This window comes from Chanodichthys erythropterus, chromosome 3 (assembly GCF_024489055.1).
Source record: "Chanodichthys erythropterus isolate Z2021 chromosome 3, ASM2448905v1, whole genome shotgun sequence".
Classification (NCBI taxonomy): domain Eukaryota; kingdom Metazoa; phylum Chordata; class Actinopteri; order Cypriniformes; family Xenocyprididae; genus Chanodichthys; species Chanodichthys erythropterus.
In genome coordinates this window covers 31,061,590-31,087,847 of record NC_090223.1, presented here as the reverse complement: position 1 = coordinate 31,087,847, position 26,258 = coordinate 31,061,590, and the positions used below count along the sequence as shown (strand labels likewise).

General features: G+C 34.0%; 2 protein-coding genes across 3 annotated transcripts; both read left to right on the top strand.

The window, feature by feature from the left end:
* Positions 1-1,061: 1,061 nt before the first annotated feature.
* Positions 1,062-21,576, top strand: spsb3a (splA/ryanodine receptor domain and SOCS box containing 3a). 2 transcript variants are annotated; one of them, XM_067373527.1, is made up of 7 exons: positions 1,062-1,210; positions 16,100-16,246; positions 16,412-16,589; positions 16,688-16,875; positions 18,812-18,914; positions 19,027-19,152; positions 19,937-21,576. In XM_067373527.1, the coding sequence occupies exons 2-7, from the start codon at positions 16,121-16,123 to the stop codon at positions 20,290-20,292; spliced, it is 1,077 nt and encodes a 358-aa protein (XP_067229628.1). In that variant the 5' UTR covers positions 1,062-1,210; positions 16,100-16,120; the 3' UTR covers positions 20,293-21,576. The 2 variants fall into 2 exon arrangements, with proteins under 2 accessions (XP_067229628.1, XP_067229638.1); XM_067373537.1 differs by lacking the exons at positions 1,062-1,210; positions 16,100-16,246 and adding an exon at positions 16,258-16,302 and having other exon boundaries at positions 16,417-16,589.
* A 915-nt stretch (positions 21,577-22,491) lies between these two features.
* On the top strand, positions 22,492-25,478 carry mrps34 (mitochondrial ribosomal protein S34). The gene is made up of 4 exons (XM_067373514.1): positions 22,492-22,579; positions 23,376-23,698; positions 23,793-23,835; positions 24,532-25,478. The coding sequence occupies exons 2-4, from the start codon at positions 23,381-23,383 to the stop codon at positions 24,828-24,830; spliced, it is 660 nt and encodes a 219-aa protein (XP_067229615.1). The 5' UTR covers positions 22,492-22,579; positions 23,376-23,380; the 3' UTR covers positions 24,831-25,478.
* Positions 25,479-26,258: the final 780 nt, after the last annotated feature.

Here is a 26,258-nt window from a genome sequence, read left to right as displayed (position 1 = left end):
TGAAGGATTTGGTAATACTTCAGTCATCACTTGTGGTTTACCATGATCTTCACTTACTTTTAGTAGTTCTTAGTAGTTCTCTGGGAGGAATGAAAAAAAAAAAAAAAAAAACAGTAGTTATTTATTAACTAATAGTGAACTACCACATTCAATCAACTGAGCACTATTACTTACTATTTCATTCATGAGTTTCTTGTTAGTTAATAGTAGTTACTAGAGTGTTAATAATGCATTACTCATTTGTTCCTGTGTATTAATTAATGAAGGATCAGTATTCTAAGTGTTACCATGTATTCATGAAATTGTGATATACAGATGTAATAATAAAAAAAGACTAGAAGCTTAATGGTCCTAAAATAGGCTTCATTTTCTTTATGCAAAATGTAATATCTTATTTCTTTCTTTTGATTTTGGCCTAAAGGTGCGTTCCTAAGTCCCGCAATGACGCTATTTAAACTTGTAAAAAGCGTTCATGTCCTCGTAGAGCTCATAATGCTATAGACGCATAATTCCCAGTCAGTGGACGTCAATGAATCCGAACATAACGTCACGTGGTGTCATCTCGAGACTTCAAAATGATCAGGTTTGACAGCTGTGTGTTATGTCAACAAAATACCAATCTTAATCACTGTAAATGAACAAAATTCGGGTCTAACTTTTGTAGATAAAAAATTGTAGATAACAGATTGTTCTGAAACATGTGGTAGAATATTCTGGTTGAATTGATCGCTTGAAAATTGCTATATCAGAACATGAAGAACGCAGAAAGAAACTAATTGAAACTATTCAATTTAATCAATAATAACAAATGTAACTTCTGCCTCTAGGTACTCCCGCTCCCGCTACACTTGCCTGGATTTGGGAACGATTGGGAAGCGTGCCTTGAACGTCAGAAAGGGGTTTTGCCTTCAGGCTTGGGACGAGCTTGACATTTAAGTGACAGCTGTTTAGACCTGTAGTTACGCGAGCTGTACAATAAACCACGCCCACTTGGAATTTCCGGCCAATGGAGTTTCGATCTGGAGAGGCGGGACTTGCTAAAGCATTGTTTACGTCTGTCGTGAAAGTAGGTCACAGGAAAGTGTGACAGTTAGCTGGTGCCTAGTGGACAGAATCCGATTCTCTTCACAGATACATACATTAGAGTTTCATAATAAAATCTTTAGGTATACGGGACTCCATCGATCGCGGCGGTACCCCCAAAAGACAGGTAAGTTTGCTTGTGTTTGTCCTAGTGAATGCAGCAGCCAGGATGTAGCGCCTGCTAAGTCCGTTAGCGCCAAGATCATATATTATATGGCGAAGCCTGTTGCACTTTCTGACAATTATTGTCATACGGACTGGTGTAGTGTTGAAATCCAAACAGCATTGGGTTTTATTAGCTTGACTACAGGCGAACTGTTCTCCTGCAAGCGATTAAGCCTTCATCTCTTCAGACTTGCAAGGTGCCTGGCTCTCGCTGACCATTTTCTGCGAGGCCTAACGAGAGAACGTGTTATTTATTTTATTTTATTTCATTTATTTAACGGTATTTATTTTGGAATCTGTTTTAAGAAGATACGGTGTACCGACATGTCAAAGACTTCATAATGACTGCTTGTGCGCAATGAAATGATTGAATGCACGTCATTAACAGTTAAACTGAACGTGTTGCCTGTTTACATCCCGCGCGAAATACTACAGTGAAATAATACTACAGAGAAATACTACAGTGAAATACTACTACAGAGAAATACTACAGTGAAATACTACAGTGTAATACTACAGTGAAATACTACACTGTAGTATTTAAATATTTGAAATACTACAGTGAAATACTACAGTGAAATACAACAGTGAAATACTACAGAGAAATACTACAGTGAAATACTACAGATAAATACTACAGATAAATACTACAGATAAATACTACAGTGAAATACTACAGTGAAATACTACACTGTAGTATTTAAATATTTGAAATACTACAGTGAAATACTACAGTGAAATACAACAGTGAAATACAACAGTGAAATACAACAGTGAAATACTACAGATAAATACTACAGATAAATACTACAGTGAAATACTACAGTGAAATACTACACTGTAGTATTTAAATATTTGAAATACTACAGTGTAATACTACAGTGAAATACTACAGTGAAATACTACACTGTAGTATATAAATATTTGAAATACTACAGTGTAATACTACAGTGAAATACTACAGTGAAATACTACACTGTAGTATTTAAATATTTGAAATACTACAGTGTAATACTACAGTGAAGTACTACAGAGAATTACTACAGTATGATACTACACTGTAGTATTTAAATATTTGAAATACTACAGTGTAATACTACAGTGAAATACTACACTGTAGTATATAAATATTTGAAATACTACAGTGTAATACTACAGTGAAATACAACAGTGAAATACTACAGAGAAATACTACACTGTAGTATATAAATATTTGAAATACTACAGTGTAATACTACAGTGAAATACTACAGAGAAATACTACACTGTAGTATATAAATATTTGAAATACTACAGTGTAATACTACAGTGAAATACTACACTGTAGTATATAAATATTTGAAATACTACAGTGTAATACTACAGTGAAATACAACAGTGAAATACTACAGAGAAATACTACACTGTAGTATTTAAATATTTGAAATACTACAGAGAAATACTACAGTGAAATACTACAGTGAAATACTACACTGTAGTATTTAAATATTTGAAATACTACAGTGTAATACTACAGTGAAATACTACACTGTAGTATATAAATATTTGAAATACTACAGATAAATACTACAGATAAATACTACAGTGAAATACTACACTGTAGTATTTAAATATTTGAAATACTACAGTGTAATACTACAGTGAAATACAACAGTGAAATACAACAGTGAAATACTACAGTGAAATACTACAGAGAAATACTACACTGTAGTATTTAAATATTTGAAATACTACAGTGTAATACTACAGTGAAATACTACACTGTAGTATTTAAATATTTGAAATACTACAGTGTAATACTACAGTGAAATACTACAGTGAAATACTACACTGTAGTATATAAATATTTGAAATACTACAGTGTAATACTACAGTGAAATACTACAGTGAAATACTACACTGTAGTATTTAAATATTTGAAATACTACAGTGTAGTATCATACTGTAGTATTTCTCTGTAGTATTACACTGTAGTATTTCTCTGTAGTATTTCACTGTAGTATTTCAAATATTTAAATACTACAGTGTAATACTACAGTGAAATACTACACTGTAGTATTATACTGTAATATTTGAAATACTACTGTAGTATTTCAAATATTTAAATACTACAGTGTAGTATTTCACTGTTGTATTTCACTGTAGTATTTCAAATATTTGAAATACTACAGTGTAATACTACAGTGAAATACTACAGTGAAATACTACACTGTAGTATATAAATATTTGAAATACTACAGTGTAATACTACAGTGAAATACTACACTGTAGTATATAAATATTTGAAATACTACAGTGTAATACTACAGTGAAATACAACAGTGAAATACTACAGAGAAATACTACACTGTAGTATTTAAATATTTGAAATACTACAGAGAAATACTACAGTGAAATACTACAGTGAAATACTACAGTGAAATACTACACTGTAGTATTTAAATATTTGAAATACTACAGTGTAATACTACAGTGAAATACTACAGTGAAATACTACACTGTAGTATATAAATATTTGAAATACTACAGATAAATACTACAGATAAATACTACAGTGAAATACTACACTGTAGTATTTAAATATTTGAAATACTACAGTGTAATACTACAGTGAAATACAACAGTGAAATACTACACTGTAGTATTTAAATATTTGAAATACTACAGAAAATACTACAGTATAATACTACAGTGAAATACTACAGTGAAATACTACACTGTAGTATTTAAATATTTGAAATACTACAGTGTAATACTACAGTGAAATACTACAGTGAAATACTACACTGTAGTATATAAATATTTGAAATACTACAGATAAAATACTACAGTGAAATACTACAGTGAATACTACACTGCAGTATTTAAATATTTGAAATACTACAGTGAAAAAATTACTACAGTGAAATACTACACTGTAGTATATAAATATTTGAAATACTACAGTGTAATACTACAGTGAAATACAACAGTGAAATACTACAGAGAAATACTACACTGCAGGCATGAAATATTTGAAATACTACAGAGAAATACTACAGTGAAATACTACAGTGAAAATACTACACTGTAGTATTTAAATATTTGAAATACACACAGTGTAATTACTACAGTGAAATACTACACTGTGGTGTATATAAATATTTGAAACACTACAGTGTAATACTACAGTGAAAGAAAAACAATGAAAGAAAATACTACAGAGAAAATACTACACTGTAGTATATAAATATTTGAAATACTACAGTGTAATACTACAGTGAAATACTATAGAGAAATTACTACACTGTAGTATATAAATATTTGAAATACTACAGTGTAATACTACAGTGAAATAATTACACTGTAGTATATAAATATTTGAAATACTACAGTGTAATACTACAGTGAAATACAACAGTGGAATACTAATAGAGAAATATTTACACTGTATGTAGCTAAATATTTGAAATACTACAGAGAAATACTACAGGTGAAATACTACAGTGAAATACTACACTGTAGTATATAAATATTTGAAATACTACAGATAAATACTACAGTGAAATACTACAGTGAATACTACACTGTAAACATTTAAATATTTGAAATACTACAGTGTAATACTACAGGTGAATACTACACTGTAGTATATAAATATTTGAAATACTACAGTGTAATACTACAGTGAAATACAACAGTGGAATACTACAGAGAAATACTACACTGTAGTATTTAAATATTTGAAATACTACAGTGAAATACTACAGTGAAATACTACACTGTAGTCTATAAATATGTGAAAAACTACAGATAAATACTACAGTGAAATACTACAGTGAAATACTACACTGTAGTATTTAAATATTTGAAATACTACAGTGTAATACTACAGTGAAATACAACAGTGAAATACTACACTGTAGTATATAAATATTTGAAATACTACAGTGTAATACTACAGTGAAATACTACACTGTAGTATATAAATATTTGAAACACTACAGTGTAATACTACAGTGAAAAACAACAGTGAAATACTACAGAGAAATACTACACTGTAGTATATAAATATTTGAAATACTACAGTGTAATACTACAGTGAAATACTACACTGTAGTATATAAATATTTGAAATACTACAGTGTAATACTACAGTGAAATACAACAGTGGAATACTACAGAGAAATACTACACTAGTATTTAAATATTTGAAATACTACAGAGAAATACTACAGTGAAATACTACAGTGAAATACTACACTGTAGTATTTAAATATTTGAAATACTACAGTGTAATACTACAGTGAAGTACTACAGAGAATTACTACAGTATGATACTACACTGTAGTATTTAAATATTTGAAATACTACAGTGTAATACTACAGTGAAATACTACACTGTAGTATATAAATATTTGAAATACTACAGTGTAATACTACAGTGAAATACAACAGTGAAATACTACAGAGAAATACTACACTGTAGTATATAAATATTTGAAATACTACAGTGTAATACTACAGTGAAATACTACAGAGAAATACTACACTGTAGTATATAAATATTTGAAATACAACAGTGAAATACTACAGAGAAATACTACACTGTAGTATTTAAATATTTGAAATACTACAGAGAAATACTACAGTGAAATACTACAGTGAAATACTACACTGTAGTATTTAAATATTTGAAATACTACAGTGTAATACTACAGTGAAATACTACACTGTACATACTGTAAATACTACACTAATTCTATTAAACAGACTTAAAAAGATGAGTTGAATCTTGTATAACCTGTTTATACACACTCACATACTCACACTCACATGTTTGTTTTTGTGAATTGTGGGGACATTCCATAGGCAAAATGTTTTTTATACTGTATTTTCTATCGCCCTACACTACCCCTACCCCTACCCCTAAACCTACCCATCACAGGAAACTGCACATTTTTACTTTCTCAAAAAAACTCATTCTGTATGATTTATAAGCCTTTTGAAAAGTGGGGACATGGGGTAATGTCCTCATAAGTCACCCTCTCCTTATAATACCTATGTCATACCCATGTCATTATACACATTTGTGTCCTGATATGTCACAAAAACACAATCTCACACTGACACATACATATATATATATATTTGTGTGTGTACAGTAGTGACTAAAGAAGATGTTAAGGAGATTTTAATGAACCTACAGTACAAGTTCGATACAAGTAGATATTTTTTGAAATATTTTAAATATGAAGGAAGGACTAAACACTAAACTTACTAGGGCTAGTGTTTACTAGGGCTAGCCCTAACTTACTAGGGCTAGTGTTTCTCCTCTCTCCAAGAGGAGAGCTCTCCAAGAGCTCTCCTCTTGGAGAGCTCAGTTCAAGGTTGCATAGCAACGACCGAAGCCACGGGAGCGCAAGCGCTTTGGAAAGAAGGAGAAGCGGTGCGGCCGCGCCTTCCACGCGTTTTTAGACGCGATATGTGAACGGCCCCTATTCATAATTCTACAGTGTAATACTACAGTGAAGTACTACAGAGAATTACTACAGTATGATACTACACTGTAGTATTTAAATATTTGAAATACTACAGTGTAATACTACAGTGAAATACTACACTGTAGTATATAAATATTTGAAATACTACAGTGTAATACTACAGTGAAATACAACAGTGAAATACTACAGAGAAATACTACACTGTAGTATATAAATATTTGAAATAATTATTATGTAATACTACAGTGAAATACTACAGAGAAATACTACACTGTAGTATATAAATATTTGAAATACTACAGTGTAATACTACAGTGAGCTACTACACTGTAGTATATAAATATTTGAAATACTACAAGCAGTAATACTACAGTGAAATACAACAGTGAAATACTACAGAGAAATACTACACTGTAGTATTTAAATATTTGAAATACTACAGAGAAATACTACAGTGAAATACTACAGTGAAATACTACACTGTAGTATTTAAATATTTGAAATACTACAGTGTAATACTACAGTGAAATACTACAGTGAAATACTACACTGTAGTATATAAATATTTGAAATACTACAGATAAATACTACAGATAAATACTACAGTGAAATACTACACTGTAGTATTTAAATATTTGAAATACTACAGTGTAATACTACAGTGAAATACAACAGTGAAATACTACACTGTAGTATTTAAATATTTGAAATACTACAGAAAATACTACAGTATAATACTACAGTGAAATACTACAGTGAAATAAATGTAGTATTTAAATATTTGAAATACTACAGAGAAATTCTACAGTGAAGTACAACAGTGAAATACAACAGTGAAATACTACAGAGAAATACTACAGAGAAATACTACAGAGAAATACTACAGTGAAATACTACAGTGAAATACTACACTGTAGTATATAAATATTTGAAATACTACAGATAAATACTACAGATAAATACTACAGTGAAATACTACACTGTAGTATTTAAATATTTGAAATACTACAGTGTAATACTACAGTGAAATACTACACTGTAGTATATAAATATTTGAAATACTACAGTGTAATACTACAGTGAAATACAACAGTGAAATACTACAGAGAAATACTACACTGTAGTATTTAAATATTTGAAATACTACAGAGAAATACTACAGTGAAATACTACAGTGAAATACTACACTGTAGTATTTAAATATTTGAAATACTACAGTGTAATACTACAGTGAAATACTACACTGTAGTATATAAATATTTGAAACACTACAGTGTAATACTACAGTGAAAAACAACAGAGAAATACTACACTGTAGTATATAAATATTTGAAATACTACAGTGAAATACTACAGAGAAATACTACACTGTAGTATATAAATATTTGAAATACTACAGTGTAATACTACAGTGAAATACTACACTGTAGTATATAAATATTTGAAATACTAAAGTGTAATACTACAGTGAAATACAACAGTGGAATACTACAGAGAAATACTACACTGTAGTATATAAATATTTGAAATACTACAGTGTAATACTACAGTGAAATACTACACTGTAGTATATAAATATTTGAAATACTACAGTGTAATACTACAGTGAAATACAACAGTGGAATACTACAGAGAAATACTACACTGTAGTATTTAAATATTTGAAATACTACAGAGAAATACTACAGTGAAATACTACAGTGAAATACTACACTGTAGTATATAAATATTTGAAATACTACAGATAAATACTACAGTGAAATACTACAGTGAAATACTACACTGTAGTATTTAAATATTTGAAATACTACAGTGTAATACTACAGTGAAATACTACACTGTAGTATATAAATATTTGAAATACTACAGTGTAATACTACAGTGAAATACAACAGTGGAATACTACAGAGAAATACTACACTGTAGTATTTAAATATTTGAAATACTACAGAGAAATACTACAGTGAAATACTACAGTGAAATACTACACTGTAGTATATAAATATTTGAAATACTACAGATAAATACTACAGTGAAATACTACAGTGAAATACTACACTGTAGTATTTAAATATTTGAAATACTACAGTGTAATACTACAGTGAAATACAACAGTGAAATACTACACTGTAGTATTTAAATATTTGAAATACTACAGAAAATACTACAGTATAATACTACAGTGAAATACTACAGTGAAATACTACACTGTAGTATTTAAATATTTGAAATACTACAGTGTAATACTACAGTGTAATACTACAGTGAAATACTACAGTGAAATACTACACTGTAGTATATAAATATTTGAAATACTACAGATAAATACTACAGTGAAATACTACAGTGAAATACTACACTGTAGTATTTAAATATTTGAAATACTACAGTGTAATACTACAGTGAAATACTACACTGTAGTATATAAATATTTGAAATACTACAGTGTAATACTACAGTGAAATACAACAGTGAAATACTACAGAGAAATACTACACTGTAGTATTTGAATATTTGAAATACTACAGAGAAATACTACAGTGAAATACTACAGTGAAATACTACACTGTAGTATTTAAATATTTGAAATACTACAGTGTAATACTACAGTGAAGTACTACAGAGAATTACTACAGTATGATACTACACTGTAGTATTTAAATATTTGAAATACTACAGTGAAATACAACAGTGAAATACTACACTGTAGTATTTAAATATTTGAAATACTACAGAAAATACTACAGTATAATACTACAGTGAAATACTACAGTGAAATACTACACTGTAGTATTTAAATATTTGAAATACTACAGTGAAATACTACACTGTAGTATTTAAATATTTGAAATACTACAGAGAAATACTACAGTGAAATACTACAGTGAAATACTACAGAGAAATACTACAGTGTAATACTACAGAGAAATACTACAGTATGATACTACACTGTAGTATTTAAATGTTTGAAATACTACAGAGAAATACTTCAGTGAAATACTACAGTGAAATACTACAGTGTAATACTACAGTGTAATATTACAGTGTAATACTACAGTGAAATACTACACTGTAGTATTTAAATATTTGAAATACTAAAGTGAAATACTACAGAGAAATGCTACAGTATACTACTACAGTGTAATACTACAGTGAAATACTACACTGTAGTATTAAATATTTGAAATACTACAGTGTAATACTAAACAATGAGCACATGAGGTAGGGACACAAAAGTTTATATGGCTTATATCAAACTAATATATTGGTACACTGTATATTAACACACAGTTCCTTAAAACTATTTTTTTTGCTTGACTGTATAAGTCAATAAACTTTAATTCTATTAAACAGACTTAAAAAGATGAGTTGAATCTTGTATAACCTGTTTATACACACTCACATACTCACACTCACATGTTTGTTTTTGTGAATTGTGGGGACATTCCATAGGCAAAATGTTTTTTATACTGTATTTTCTATCGCCCTACACTACCCCTACCCCTACCCCTAAACCTACCCATCACAGGAAACTGCACATTTTTACTTTCTCAAAAAAACTCATTCTGTATGATTTATAAGCCTTTTGAAAAGTGGGGACATGGGGTAATGTCCTCATAAGTCACCCTCTCCTTATAATACCTATGTCATACCCATGTCATTATACACATTTGTGTCCTGATATGTCACAAAAACACAATCTCACACTGACACATACATATATATATATATATATATATATATATATATATATATATATATATATATATATATATATATATATATATTTGTGTGTGTACAGTAGTGACTAAAGAAGATGTTAAGGAGATTTTAATGAACCTACAGTACAAGTTCGATACAAGTAGATATTTTTTGAAATATTTTAAATATGAAGGAAGGACTAAACACTAAACTTACTAGGGCTGTAACGATATGCGATATGAAATCGAAATCGCGATACGCAGGTCCACGAACCTGTATCGCGATTTGAGAAGGCAGAATCGCGACACACCCCTTCCAACTCCCAGAGTTATCCTTCCTGTCCAGATCCAATGCTACCACATTTTCAAAATTACTATAAGTATTAGGGGTGTAACGATTTATCGTAGATGGTGTGTCTCAAACAGCTCTCTAGTTCAGTAACGTTAAGTGTTTCAGGCACACATTGAATCTTGCAAGCAGGTTTAAACGTTTCTCATGTCAGTCTCTTGCATGGTCGCGTGAGAAAAGTCGTGGCTTTCTTTCACCGCAGTGCACAGCAACAGCTGTGCTCACAGAAAAGCAAAAGACGATTGCGATGCTTTGCTTTAAGTTCTGTGGCGCCGTTCACATATTGCGTCTTTTCCGCGTGCAAGTCAGTTATTATTTTCAAATGTAGGCAGGCGCGCTCATAATGGGATCGACGCGCATACAATTCTCAACTCCTCAGAATGCCGCAAGCAGGTCGTGTGACAAGAATCAACCGATCAGCTATGGCCTTTCCGTAACAAAACATCAAAAGCTCAGCCGAACAGCTGATCATAGCTGTACATGGTGGTTTTTATATCTTATCTCCATCAATATATCTCGTAGTAAAACTAATGCAAGGGCTAGAAATCATTTATCCTTTGCTGAAAATCCTCTTGTTCCTCTGATCCTCTTGGAGAGCTCAGTTCAAGGTTGCATAGCAACGACCGAAGCCACGGGAGCGCAAGCGCTTTGGAAAGAAGGAGAAGCGGTGCGGCCGCGCCTTCCACGCGTTTTTAGACGCGATATGTGAACGGCCCCTATTCATAATTCTAAGTTCATGTTAAATTTAAAAAAAAAAAATTAGTGACAGACAGCCCTATTCAACTGTTAATTTGAATACAGAAGGTTTTTATTAAAATTTTATATTTATTTATTTAATTGAAATGTGATCTTGTGTGTACAACAAGGACAATTATTGAAATTTGTTAATGTTTTTTTTAATAAATCTTGTTTGAATTTCAGTTTCATTTTGTTCAAAATATCGTGATACGTATCGTATCGTGAACTCCGTATCGAGATACGTATCGTATCGTGACCTGAGCGTATCGTTACACCCCTAAAACTTACTTAAGGTATTTATTTGACAAAATTGCAAAAACTGAAAAAAAAAGCCAACTACAGCTACAGGTTTTATTTTACTATGCAAATAAATAATATAGAAATGCATAGCAAAACAAAAAGCTCACAGGGAAATGCATACATTAACTATAACTAGGGTTGCAAAGGGGCGGAAAGTTTACAGTAAATTTCTGGAAACTTTCCACTGGATCTTAACCTGTGGAATTTTGGAAATATTCCAATTTGTAAGCTTAGCGGGAATTTATGGGAATGTATTAGATTTTATGGGAATTCATTGGAAATTTTGGGAAATTTATATTTCCATATTATATTTATATTAAATTTATTTATTTATAATAAACATTTATTTATAATAATAAATAATGAAATAAGTTATTTTTCGCATTGTTAATTTTAATTGAATAAATATGTAAAATAAATATATTTTTATTGCAGCAATTGTTATGTGTTATTTCAGTGTTACATGATCCTTTTAAAATCATTCTAATATACTGATTTATTGCTGTTATTATCAATGTTGGAAACAGTTGTGCTTAAGTCTGTGCTTAATAATTTTTTGGAACCTGTAATAATTTTTTCAGGATTCATTGATGAATAAAAAGTTAAAAAGAACATACAGTGCCCTCCACAATTATTGGCACCCTTAGTATTTATGAGCAAAAGCAGCTGTGAAAATAAATCTGCATTGTTTATCTTTTTGATCTTTCATTAAAAAAAAATCACAAAATTATAACCCTTCATTTAAGGAAAAGAATTGAAAGTGGGGGGAAACTCACATTATGAAATAAATGTTTTTCTCCAAAACACGTTGGCCACAATTATTGGCACCCTTTTATTCAAAACTTTTTGCAACCTCCTTTTGCCAAGATAACAGCTCTGAGTCTTCACCTATAAAGCCTGATGAGTTGGAGAACACCTGACAGGAGATCAGAGACCATTCCTTCATACAGAATCTCTCCAGATCCGTCAGAGTCCAGCTCCATGTTGGTGCTGCTTCTCTTCAGTTCACTCCACTCATTTTCTTTAGGGTTCAGGTCAGGGGACTGGGATGGTCATGGCAGAAGCTTCATTTTGTGCTCAGTGACACATTTTTGTGTTGGTTTTGATGTTTGTTTTGGATCATTGTCCTGATGAAAGATCCAACCACAGCCCATTATTGAATTTCTAGCAGAAGCGGTCAGGTTTTGTTTTTTTTTTATCTGTTGATATTTGGTAGAATCCATGATACCATGTATCTGAACAAGATGTCCAGGACCTCCAGCAGAAAAATAGCACACAACATTACAGATCCAGCAGTATATTTAACCATGGATATGGGGTACTTTTTATCCACATGTGCACCAAACCCATTTTTTAGTTTCATCTGACCATAGAAGCCGGTCCTGTTTGAAGTTCCAGTCATGTCTGACAACTGAATATGCTGGAGATTGTTTCTGGATGAGAGCAGAGGATTTTTCTTGAAACCCTCCTGAAAAACTTGTGGGGATGTAGGTGCTGTTTGATCATTTTTTTGGTGCTTTCTGAGACTCAAGACTCAACTAATCTCTGCAATTCTCCTTCTGTGATCCTTGGAGAGTCTTTGACCACTCAAACTCTCCTCTTCAGTTCACATTAGGACGATTTAGACATGTCCTCTTCCAGGCAGACTTGTAACATCTTTAGTTGATTGGAACTTCTTAATTATTGCCCTGATAATGGAAATGGGGATTTTCAATGCTTTAGCTATTTTTGTCAGGGGTCTGTGAGGGAGGACTCAAACCCAGGATGAGTTTTACAGGTTTATTGACTAGACTTCAGAATATAGAGGGTGAGGAGGTGAACACAGTCCATACAACAGGAAGGGGGTGAGACACAAAGACCAGCACGCTGAGGGAACGGCCACTGAGAACAGCCCAGGTAGTAAGCAGGCCGGTGAGCATTGGCAGGTGTGCAGTATGAGGCCCAAAGATGTAGCAGGAGCCAGACAGGATCACACAGCATAAGTAGTTAGAACCATCAGCTACGATCAGGCACTGAACCGGTCTTGCTGCTTGGCGGGGAGAAAGAGCAGCCACAGGGATCCTCAGACAGTTGGACAAGACAGGTGGTTAGATGGTCTGGAACAGGGAAGACAACAATGACAAAATGGATACAAGAATCTCCAACACAAAGACGCTATGGGCTTAGGTGAACAAAAGACTAGGACACAAGCACGAAGCTTAACGAACTGGCAAAGACATGAGGGAAAGAGTGCACAATATAAAGGAGGCAAAGAACACGAGGAACAGGTGACAACACTTAGACTAACGAGGACTCTACAAGTAAGGGAGCAGGGAACAGGTGAGAACACTAATAACAAACAAGGACTGAACAATGACTAGACCAAAGGGCATGGTAACAATAAACAAGGAGGAGGGAACAGAGGAGCACATGGCAAACACAAACACAGACAAAGCCATGTGCTCAGACACAACATTAACAAGGACACATTAAACAAAGACAAAACAGACAAGGCTGTCAGGGCAGAACCCTGACAATTTTCTTACAGTCACTTTCTATTTTGTGAAGCTCAACAATATTTTTAAGCTCAACAACTATATTCTTTGGTTTTTCTCATTGTGATGAATGATTAAGGGAATTTGGCCCTTGTGTTTCCTCATGTTTATACTCCTGTGGAACAGGAAGTCACGGCTGGACAATTTCATGTTCATGATCACCCTGGTGTGCAAAAAAAAAATAAATAAATAAATAAATACAAATGGGAATATACTTCAGAGATATTTTACTCATAAGATTTTCTAGGGGTGCCAATAATTGTGTCCAACATGTTTTGGAGAAAAACATTTATTTCATAATGTGAGTTTCCCCCCACTTTCAACTGTTTTCCTTAAATGAAAGGTTATAATTTTGTGATTTTTTTTTTAATGAAAGATCAAAAGGATAAACAATGCAGATTTATTTTCACAGCCACCTTTGCTCATAATTACTAAGGGTGCCAATAATTGTGGAGGGCACTGTAATTTATTCAAAATGGAAATCCTTTCTAACAATATCACTTTAATATCACTTTTTTATCAATTTCACATAGTTGCTGAATTAAAGTATTAATTTCTTTCAAAAAAAGAAAGAAAAAAATGACTGACCCCACAAATTTGAACAGTAGTGTATATTGTTACAAAATATTTCTATTTTAAATAAATGCTGTTCTTTAAATTTTAAAAACAGAAAAAAGTAACACAACTGTTTCCAACATTGATAACTGAGTATCAAATCATCATATTAGAATGACTTCTGAAGGATCATGTGACACTGAAGACTGGAGAAATTATGCTGAAAATACAGCTTTGACATCACAGGAATAAATTACATTTTAATGTATATTAAAATAGAAAACCATTATTTTAAATTGTAGTTATATTTCACAAGATTACAGTTTTTTTCTGTATTTTTGATCAAATGTGCATGTTATGGACTGGGGGAATGCACAGTGAATGCAGGGGGTGTGGCCTCAATAGCCCTGCAGTAAGTAGTGTGCTGTGTGAATGTGATTGAGGAATGTGCAGGGTAAAAAATCAACTGAAACTGCATTAAATCTGGTTGTTTAAACCAAAATTATGCTGCAAGATTCAAACTACATTTAAGTACCTGTTATAGGCTAACCTGCAATTTAGGTAAGGTAGTTACAAATTTTATTCCAATTAATTCCCGTTAATTCCCATATATTCCTGTTAATTTCCATGGAAAGTTTCCAGGTTTGAAAGTTCCCGGAATTTTGCAACCCTAACTACAACATAATTGGTTATTAATATTTTGTTGGTTCTCTTGTTTTTGCATGTGTTCATAATTTCTTTAAATGACAGATAGCCTGGTTTAACATTATGTCTGCACAATATGACGTTTCATTGCATTATCACAAATAAAACAGTTGACTCCAAGCACAACTATGCAATATGCTTACCAAATCTTTACAAATATTTAATGATATAAAGAGTGAAGATGTCAATTTTCCTTGGCCCGACATCACTTTTGGTCACTACTGTATATAGAAAACATAAACTGCTTCTGCTTGATTGCTTGTTTCATCGCACAGTGTAAACCTCTGAATATGGTCGGCAAGCTTTAATCTGCTAATATGTGACTATAAGACATGAAGATAGTAAGATATTATTAACATCATGACTTTCTGTAAAGCTGCTTTGAAACAGTGTGCATTGTGAAAAGTGCAATACACATTAATTTGACTTGACTTGACAGTTTGTTCTCTTTGTTTATGCTTTATGTTAAACAACTGTGATTGACAGGTGCGGTGGCTCCTGGTTGGCATGTCAAGGCGGAGCAGAAACAGCAGGGCGTGGAGGTACGTGTGGAGTGGAATCCGACGGGATGCAGATGCGAGAGCGCTGGTGCTCGCCTCCGAGAGTGACGAATGGAGTTATGATCGCCAGCAGGTTGGTGTGGATGATGTGGAAATGCCTTTAGATGAGGCAGAAATGATTTTTTTAGTGTGAGTGGCCTTTTGTCTGAAGTGCTGAACATTACACGAGCTGTTTCAGTTCAAAAAAGCACAAATGGCTGACAAAACAGATCTGAATTTGCACACATATGTCCCGCAGTACAGTGACTCTGATTCCGAAGCCGAGTATCCATCCATTGTGCCGGCGGTTCCGAGTGCAGTGCCTGTAACGGGAGAGTCGTATTGCAGCTGTGATTCACAGATGGAGCTCAGCTGTAACCCACGGCTCCGGGGTTACACGCACTTGCGAGACTGCCACTGTGGAGAAGATGACCAAGGTGGTGCCACATGCAACATTAATACATTTTTTTTTTACCTTGATCATGCTTATTGTGACTAAACTTGTTCTCTTATTGGCTGTTCACTTATTTGTCAGATTTTGACTGGGTGTGGGATGAGGGCAGCCGGTCATCTGCAACGCTGCTGAGCTGTGAGAACAGGAAAGTGAGTTTCCACTCAGAATATAGCTGTGGAACTGCAGCCATTCGCGGCTCCAAAGAACTCTCGGAGGGACAACACTTCTGGGAGATTAAAATGACTTCCCCTGTCTACGGCACAGACATGGTGAGAGATGTGCATCTTTATGCATGGTTGTCTGGTAGTAATAGTCAGTATGATTTTTGTGAATATGAGGCATCCTGCTTATTTTGGGCATCTTATCTGAAAAGGATTGATGCTAAACTTAGACATTTAGCAGCATGGCTGATTCAGCAGACTGAAGCATAACTGTCAGCATATAGCTACTAAGGATGAAACTTGCTGAATCAGTTGAGTTTTCTAAGATGTGAACCACATTGCATTACTTTTTGAAAATGTGTACACTTCAGTTCAAAAGTTTCGGCTCAAGATTTTTTTGTTTTATAAATTAATATTTCAGAAAAGGTGCATTAAACTGATCAAAAGTCACAGTTAAGACATTTATAATGGTACAAAAGATTTCCGTTTCAAATAAATACTGTTTTTTGTTTTCGATTTATCAAAGAACCCTGAAAAAGTATAATAATAATAATAATAAGTTTTATTTATGTAGCGCCTTTCAAGGACCCAAGGACGCTTTACATAAAGTTAATAGATAACATGAACACAGATATATACAGGTATACAGTCAGTATACAACACATGATCAACCAAATGGAGCAAACAGAGATAATAAAATATACAAGATAAGTTAGAAAAGCAGGCATAGAGCTGAAAATTTAGGCAAGCAATCAATTAACAAAACATATTGTAAATATTGGAGTATTGAGAGCAATTTTAAAGGTCTGAAGTGAAGAGACAACACAAATGTTTTGTAGTAGTTTGTTCCAGAGCTTAGAAGCTGAAATGCTGAAAGCCCTACTACCCACACTAGACAGACGGACCTTGGGTACTGCAAGCATATTCTCAATCTCAGAGTACCGGCTGAACCATGAAGGCGCTGAACCATGATGAGCCTTGAACACTAGAACAAGAATCTTAAACTGAATATGATAGATAACAGAGAGCCAATGTAGTTGCTGTAAGACAGGAGTGGTGTGGGCTGATTTTTTTGGTGAATGCGAGGGCCCGAGCATCTGAATTTTGAATTAGCTGCAAGCGATTTAGGACTTTGTTAGGTAGGCCATAAAACAAGGAGTTGCAATAATCCAGACGCAAAGTTATAGAAGCATGAACAACAGTTTCAGCATCTTTGAAATTTAGTGAGGGTTGTAAATGGACAATATTGTGAAGATGGAAGAAACGGGACTTGACAAGCTGATTGATATGGGGTTCAAAAGAATCTAACAATACACCAAGAATGTGTATAGTGGAAGAGGGATGGACTATAACTCTGTCAGTTTTAATGGAGAAGTCAAGTTGGGAGGAGACTAGGGATTTAGGGCCTACTAACAGAATTACATTTTTTTTCTGTATTCAACTTTAAGTAATTTTGAGCCATCCATACTTTGAGATCATGAAAGCAAGATGTTAAGAATTGGGCTGTACCATAAAATAGATTTGCGTATCATCAGCGTAACCGTGGAAATTAAAACCATGGTGCCGCATGATCTGACCCAGAGGAAGTATGTGGATTTAAAATAGAAGTGGACCAAGGACAGATCCTTGAGGCACTCCAAGGGCAAAAATGACAGAATGAGATTTGAATTTGTCAATGCTAGTTTCCACAAAAATATTAAGCAGCACAACTATTTTCAACATTGATAATACTAAGAAATGTTTCTTGATCATCAAATCATCATATTAGAATAATTTCTGAAGGATCATGTGACACTGAAGAGTAATGATGCTGAAAAATAAGCTTTGCCATCACAGGAATAAAATACCTTTTAAAATATATTAAAATAGAAAGTTATTTTAAATGATAACATTTAACAATTTTACTGTTTTTACTGTATTTTTGATCAAATAAATGCAGCCTTAGTGAGCAGAAGAGACTTCATACCAACCCTAAACCTTTGAACGGTAGTTTATGTGCGATTGTTTATTCTTAATGGTTGAATTCTCTGCTTGTTTATGTTAGATGGTTGGTATTGGCACATCAGATGTGAATCTGGACAAATACAGACACACATTCTGCAGCCTGCTGGGTAAAGATGAAGACAGCTGGGGTCTGTCATATACAGGTAAAACGAGTTCAGTTCGCAAACACATACTTGTGTTCAAAACACCTATACTTTACATGAAAGCATAGTGCATAAGGATTCTTTTGCAATGTTACATATGTGTTTTTGTCAGGTCTGTTACATCACAACGGTGATAAAGTGAGCTTTTCGTCACGCTTCGGACAGGGATCCATTATTGGCGTTCACTTGGACACCTGGCACGGCACTCTCACTTTCTACAAAAACCGCAAGTGCATCGGTAAGAGCTAATCTTGCACATGCCAGCTGCGATCTTTTCTTTTTTTTTTTTTTAAGTATAATTCACATTTTTAAGTGTCAGTTTATCTCTAGGGGAGATGATATGTAACAGAGATAACAGTGATGTTCCTGGAAAAGATTGTTTTTAAGAATGTCAAAGCTTATAGTAACCAGACAAACATGTTTTTGACAATATTACCAATACATTTTTTTCTGTTTAGTTAACTGTAAGAAACGGTAATAAAATATTGTTATATACTTATTATTATTATTGCATTTTTCTTATTATTGAGCAGTTATTTGTGTGTGTGTATTTCAGTTTTCTCTAATTTGCAACATAACTTAAAATGTCATTAAATTGTAATTATTGTTAGAATTAAAATTATTACATGGATTTACATCATGTCTTTGCTACGTTTGCAAGATTACAAAGATTACATCTCTTATTTCACCCCCTTTAAAACATCTCTACAATGTGCCAATTTTTTGTAACAAATAGTTTGTTAGTTATAGTATTCTACTTATTTGAAAAATTGTCAAGGGCTGTGCTTTGCATTCATATATGCATAAGAAACAGGTGTTTCCGTGTTTGTGATCATGATATTACAAGTCTAGGCTATAATAACTAGTTGTTCAGACTAGTCTTGTGTGAAAATCTTGTAATTGCACATCCCTGTGTTTTGGAGATCAGACACTATTGAGCAGTCACACACCTGGAGAGCAGGTTTATCACTATTGACCCACTCATTTAATACCATTTAACCTGTATGTTGTGTGTGTGGCAGGTGTAGCAGCTACAGAGATGAAGAATAAACGTGTTTTTCCAATGGCGTGTTCCACCGCGGCCAAAAGCAGCATGAAGGTGATTCGCTCCGTCTCCGCTCCCACCTCTCTACAGTACCTTTGTTGCTCACGACTCCGCAAGCTGCTCCCATCTGGAGTCGACGCCCTTCGAGTCCTGCCCCTGCCGCCCGGCCTCAGACACCTTCTTCACTCCAAACTGGGATGGGTGCTAAGCCTGGATCATACGCACACGCACTCGAACACACACACCCCGCCAGGACCCTCCTCGGGCAGTGACTCTGAGGGCTGCTCCTCGGACCCGGAGGCCTGCCAGCGGAAACGTTGCCGCTGGACCTGAGGCCGCGTGTGCCGCGTGCGCATCCACTCAGCTTGTCATTATGCACACATCAGAAAATGTCTCCACAAAAAAAAGAAGAATCGACATCTATAAACACTGGACGTGTGCTGTCAGTCACAACGGTGGATAACAGAGCTTGCTAATTAACTTTGAAAAGAATTCAAGGTCAGTCAAGCCTGTTTTACTAGTTTTGTCGCTAAATCATCTATCATTCAAGGCTCTAAAGGTAGTTACAGTATTCATAGTCACTTTTTATTCTGTTGTGAACTCCCAGTGGAATGAAGACTATTAGCTCTTCAGACAAAAAGCAAGATATGAACCTCATAAACCTGTTTTGATGTGGGGAACAATAGCGTGCAACCATATGAAACACAGGCAAACACTCAAACTGTTTCCATGCACAAAGAACACAAACAATACATGACACCTTGAGTGAACTGTAAGTTTCTTCATTACTGGTGTCCCGTGGAGGCAGGAGACGTTACCTGATCTTCTCTTAAGTAATGCATATTCACATGTCATTCTCCATTACAGGCCAGACAAACATCTCAGTACTTCTGAGTGCCACGGTCTGTTCCCTCTTTATGTTTAAACAACCATTGTCTGTTTTTACTCTATTCTTATTTGATCAAACTTGGACTTACAAACAGACAGTAAGCGACAACAGTGACGTTATGATGAATATTGTCTGCATAAATGTGTTTTAAATACCATTACATTCAAATGGTAAGGAAAATGTATTGTGTATTTTGACAGTTTTTGTCACTAGGAATTACTTTGGGCCCTAGTTATAACTCAAAGTGTGTGTGTGTGTGTATGTGTATCTGAACAGTATTTCCAGAGGAATTCAGTTTCCCTGAAAATACCTTGATGCAGTTGTCAAACTGACTGATGCTAACAGAAGTAGAGGTTGATTCAGTTTTCAATCTGTGCAACATCTCTACATGAGGTTCATATTGAATTCATATGGGGTTTATATTGCAGGTTTTGTAAGTCATTGTTTAAAAAAAAAAAGCAAATCATGTTTTTGTTATGCATAAAGCACTTTTTGCGCTTATTGTATGTATAGAAATATATACAGGTCCCTATACTGTCTTCTGCACGTATTGTATGTCATAAGCGCTCTCTTTCTCTCATTCACTCTCTCTCTTTATTCTCTTCTCTCTTCATTTTCTTACTTCTTCTACAACCTTCATTAAGCATGGCCTTTTATATGAGTCAAGAAAAAAATAAGTAAAAATATATATGCATTAAAATAGGGGCTGAATATGTTTTTGTTTGTTTGTTCTTTTTGAGATCTTAATAAAGGTTTCCAAAACTCAATTATAGTGTTGGTCTCATTACAAAGAAAAATTTAAACTTCACCTCATACTTTTGGATGATGCATTTCTAATTAATTTTGTACAGATATTTCTGACAAAATGTTGCACTATGAAAATACTGCAGAAGAGATTATTTATGTAACTTGGGCCTGACTAACAAGTTGACAATGTTTGTAGCTGAACATATGAGAAACATCTGAGATAATCTTTTTTATGTGTGTGTGTGTGTGTGTGTGTGTGTGTGTATATATATGTACATATACACTGCCCTCCAAAAGTTTGGAAACACCCCTGGCAAAGTGTGGTTTTGGACAATATCAGCATAAATCCTTATCATTTTCTGGTGCAAACATATTAAAGTAACTTGACATTATCATTGAAGACCAGCAATAATAATTTTCATTTTGATTGACATGTATATATTTCCATTATTATGTAAAGTCAGACACGCCCCTTTGCCAGCTGTGATGCCTGGTTACTGGATTAAACTTGGCCCAGGTTTGTAAAAGATTTTTGGGGTCAGCAGCACACCTTAATAGCCTCAACAATTGATTGCCAATTAAGTTTAGAATACAATGAACCAATTAGAACCCAGTTTAGGTCAGATAGCTGCTAATGCTGGATATTTTGATGGTATTTTTTCTATGTATAAACTGTTTATGTAATAAAAATATGTTTTCGTCGTTTGTGTTGTCCCTTATCAGTGCTAAATTATCACAAATTAAAAAGGATTTAATGCCAATATTGTCCAAAACCCCACTTTTCTAGGGCATTTCCAAACTTTTGGAGGGCAGTGTATATATTGCTTTAAACTCAATTATATGTTATGGACTACAAAATCGCTAGTGTTCGTTCGTCGCTCTAAGCGGAACAGAAACACGCACGCGCGTTTCGCACGGACTGATTTCCGTCACGGACAGCAGCAGCTGTGACGTAATTGTGTGGAGGTCAAATCAAACAGATAGGTAAGATAACTGTCGTTGACTGGAAAATGGTTTGATGATGTGGGCTTATTTGCACTTAATTAATTCATTATTCTTCTGTTGACTTTGGCTGTAGTGCTTTGCGTTCACCCATATATCTGATACCTTATGATTTGCTGTAACACGTGCAGCATGTGTGCACGAGACTATGCAGCTAGTCCAATGAAAGTAGTTACTGTTCAGATGTATCTGTTAGATATTGTACATTTTATATTAACATACGTCCAAAATAATGAGGACATTTTTGGCAAAACTGATACTTAACGGTTCCTGAATCATACGCAGTGTCATCAATGGAGAGATCAAAGCTACAACTGTAAATCACATCTGTAAATATACTTAAAACCTATAAGTTAGCCTTCAAACCTATATCGTAATGTTAAATAGAAAGTCTTCTGAGTGTTTTGTGCGAAATACATCAGCATATGAATAAAGGTGTACCATGCTCTTAATATATTATATTTTACATATAATACTTATAATAACAGACTTTTATAGGTAATATTTAAGACTTTTCTTCCAGTTTATTTTGTGAGTTCCCTGCTTATATATGCAGTGAAGTTCAAACATGTAAATGAATAGTTTAAATTACATTTTCTCACTTTTTTCATTTCAAATTATATTAGCATAACAATTTGAGTGAAAAGCTGAACTGAACATTACATGAATTTCAGAAAGCCTCAGTATTTGATATGCATTAATGGCAGCAGCACTCAAGTATATTTATGTCTATATTTTGGTGCATCATTTTTTGTAATTTTTTTTATTGGTCATCCAGGCAACATGGTAAAGAAGAAGCGTCTGAGGCTTATAGCTGAGATGGCACGGAAGATCCGGGCCTACCGGGAGCTGAAGAATCGGCCCCAGGACTCTCAGCGCTACGCCTTAGATTATGACACCATGACACGGCCCTTTACTGGCAAAAAGCTGCCAGTGTTGGCTTGGAAGGATGTGCAGAGAGAAACCCGCCTCTTTTCGTTACTATCTGGCATGCGCATGTTTGGTGTGGGTCGACTCTTCACACGCAAATCATGGCTGGACGAGCATACAGAGCCATGCTACTGGAAAATAACAAAAGTCAAGGTGGATTATACAGCAGAGGTACGTTCTGTGTGTGTGTGTGACTATTTTAATTGTACAAATGTTAATGTATGAGTGTGTATGTGAAATCAAACACTGATGCTTTCTCCTTTAGAACATGGATCATGGGAAAGCATGGGGTATTCTAACATTTAGAGGTAAGAAAAGACATTTTCTGTGAATAACTAATAACTAATCCACAACCATTAATGAGGTCATTTCTTTTTAATAAAAGTTAGTTCCTTAAATAAATGTTCTGCCTTATGACTTCTTAAAATTTGTGGCATTGCTAATATATTTAAGGTCAATTGTTTTGAAAGTCATCTGCTTAATGAATAAATGTAAATCTAAGATTAATGACTAGTTGTTTTTATACTGGCCTCTAGTGGAGTATTTGTGATAAAATTGTTTATATGGGAAATTGAGCTCAGTAAATGTAAAACGTCACTTTCCACAAAAAAAATTACACAACACATTTTTATATCCACAACTGATAATAATAAGAAATATTTCTTGAGCTGTAAATCATCATATTAGAATGATTTCTGAAGGATCATGTGACACTGAAGACTGGAGTAATGATGCTGAAAATTCAGCTTTGACATCACAGGAATACAATACTTTTAAAATATATTCAAATGGATAACTATTTTAAATTGTAATAATATTTCACAACATACTGTTTTACTGTATTTTGATCAATTAAATCTAATGAATGATAGTGAATGAGTAACAGCATTACATATTTTCTTTAGAACTATACAGAGTAAAGAAATGTAGCAAGCAAATAATTAACAAATGTAGCAAATAAATACAGCAGCCTCACTGTGACGCATAATTTGGATGTGTTTCAGGTAAAGAGGAGCCTGCAGAGCGTGAAGTGGATAAAGTGATGTATCATGACTGGCGACTGGTGCCCAAACATGAAGAAGAGGTCTTCAAGCACTGTGAACCTGTCCCTGAGCCCCCTGTCCGTTATGTGAAATACCCGCCCCTGCTGCGTGCCATGATCCTGGCCCAGCAAGCCAAACAGCTAGGTGTGGATGCCAGCACTATCCCAGATCCCTCTCTACCATTGAAACGGGATGTCTTGCTCAATTATGAGTACTTCAGGAGTCAGGATGAGAAGAAACAAGAGGGTACACCTGTCTGATGCTCAGGTCCACTTGAAGGTCATGCTGTGGAGATCTGGAGTTCTCTTGCAGTGGTCTTGATGGGAACTTCTTCTCTTGCTCCTAATTTGATGGGCACTGCTTGCAGTAAAAGACTCGTTTGTGATTAATGCTATGTTTTATTAGAACAAAATATAGCTAAGTTTTCAATCCATCTTCCTTGGATCATGTCGCTATTTACTGAGGGGGGGGGAAAAAGCATATTTGGACAGGTGACCAATAGAAGAATCCTCTGTGGAAAGACTCTTTGTTTTTAATGTCTGTGTAAATATATGTGTAACATTCTTTACAATATGTAAGCTAAATATGATTAAGTTGTATGCATTATTAGGGATATAGAATTAAAAAGGGTCAACTGAACTTGGTCTAGTTTCGTAGTAGATCATAAAGCATACCGCAGACCTCTTTAAAGATTGATAAACTTGTGTGTTAAACTCACAAAACCTGTCAAAAACATTTCCCCACAAAAATCAAAATAAATATTTTGCAGAAGGAAAAAGATTTTTGCTTTGAGGCATTATTTTACAAAATTGCCTTACAGAGTCATTAAAACCTATTAAAATTCACCACTGAGAAAAATTCATGTGTAAAATTCACACATTAAACTGTATGTTTTTAACCGTTACCATGTGAATCTCAACCTTTTTTGACTAATGGACCCCTGTCATATTTGGAACCATCCTCAAGGACCCCAGAATAAAACTGGCTCATTAATATCATGCCTTTGTGACGAAAAAATGCAATCAAGTATAATTTACTACTACATTAGTTGACTTGTTCTATATTTAGTCATTTCCTCAGTTATATTATACATTTATTATCTTCTTTTATGGGAACATGTCAAATTATACAAAAATGCATATTCAGATATTTTATAAGCACCCCTGGCATTATGTCTGGTTGAGAAACACTGATGTAGAAAACCCCTGTGTAACATTATTTTCTATAATTCTAGGAACATCAGTATATACACATTTACAAATATGTATATTGTTTTGCGGTGTGTATTAACACCTGTAACCTTATTATTTATTATTCTCAGGTTAGGTAAAGTCGAGTCTGGCCTAAATTATAAGTGTTTAAAATTACTTACAATTTGGTCAGAAGACTCCTCTGTGGTACGTTCTTGTTCAAAGTCTTAAAGGTGCCCTAGATTCAAAAATTGAATTTATCTTGGCATAGTTAAATAACAAGAGTTCAGTACATGGAAATGACATACAGTGAGTCTCAAACTCCATTGTTTCCTCCTTTATATGTAAATCTCATTTGTTTAAAAGACCTCCGAAGAACAGGCGAATCTCTACATAACACCGACTGTTACGTAACAGTCAGGATGATTAATATGTATGACCCCAATATTTGCATATGCCAGCTCATGTTCAAGGCATTAGACAAGGGCAGAATGTCTG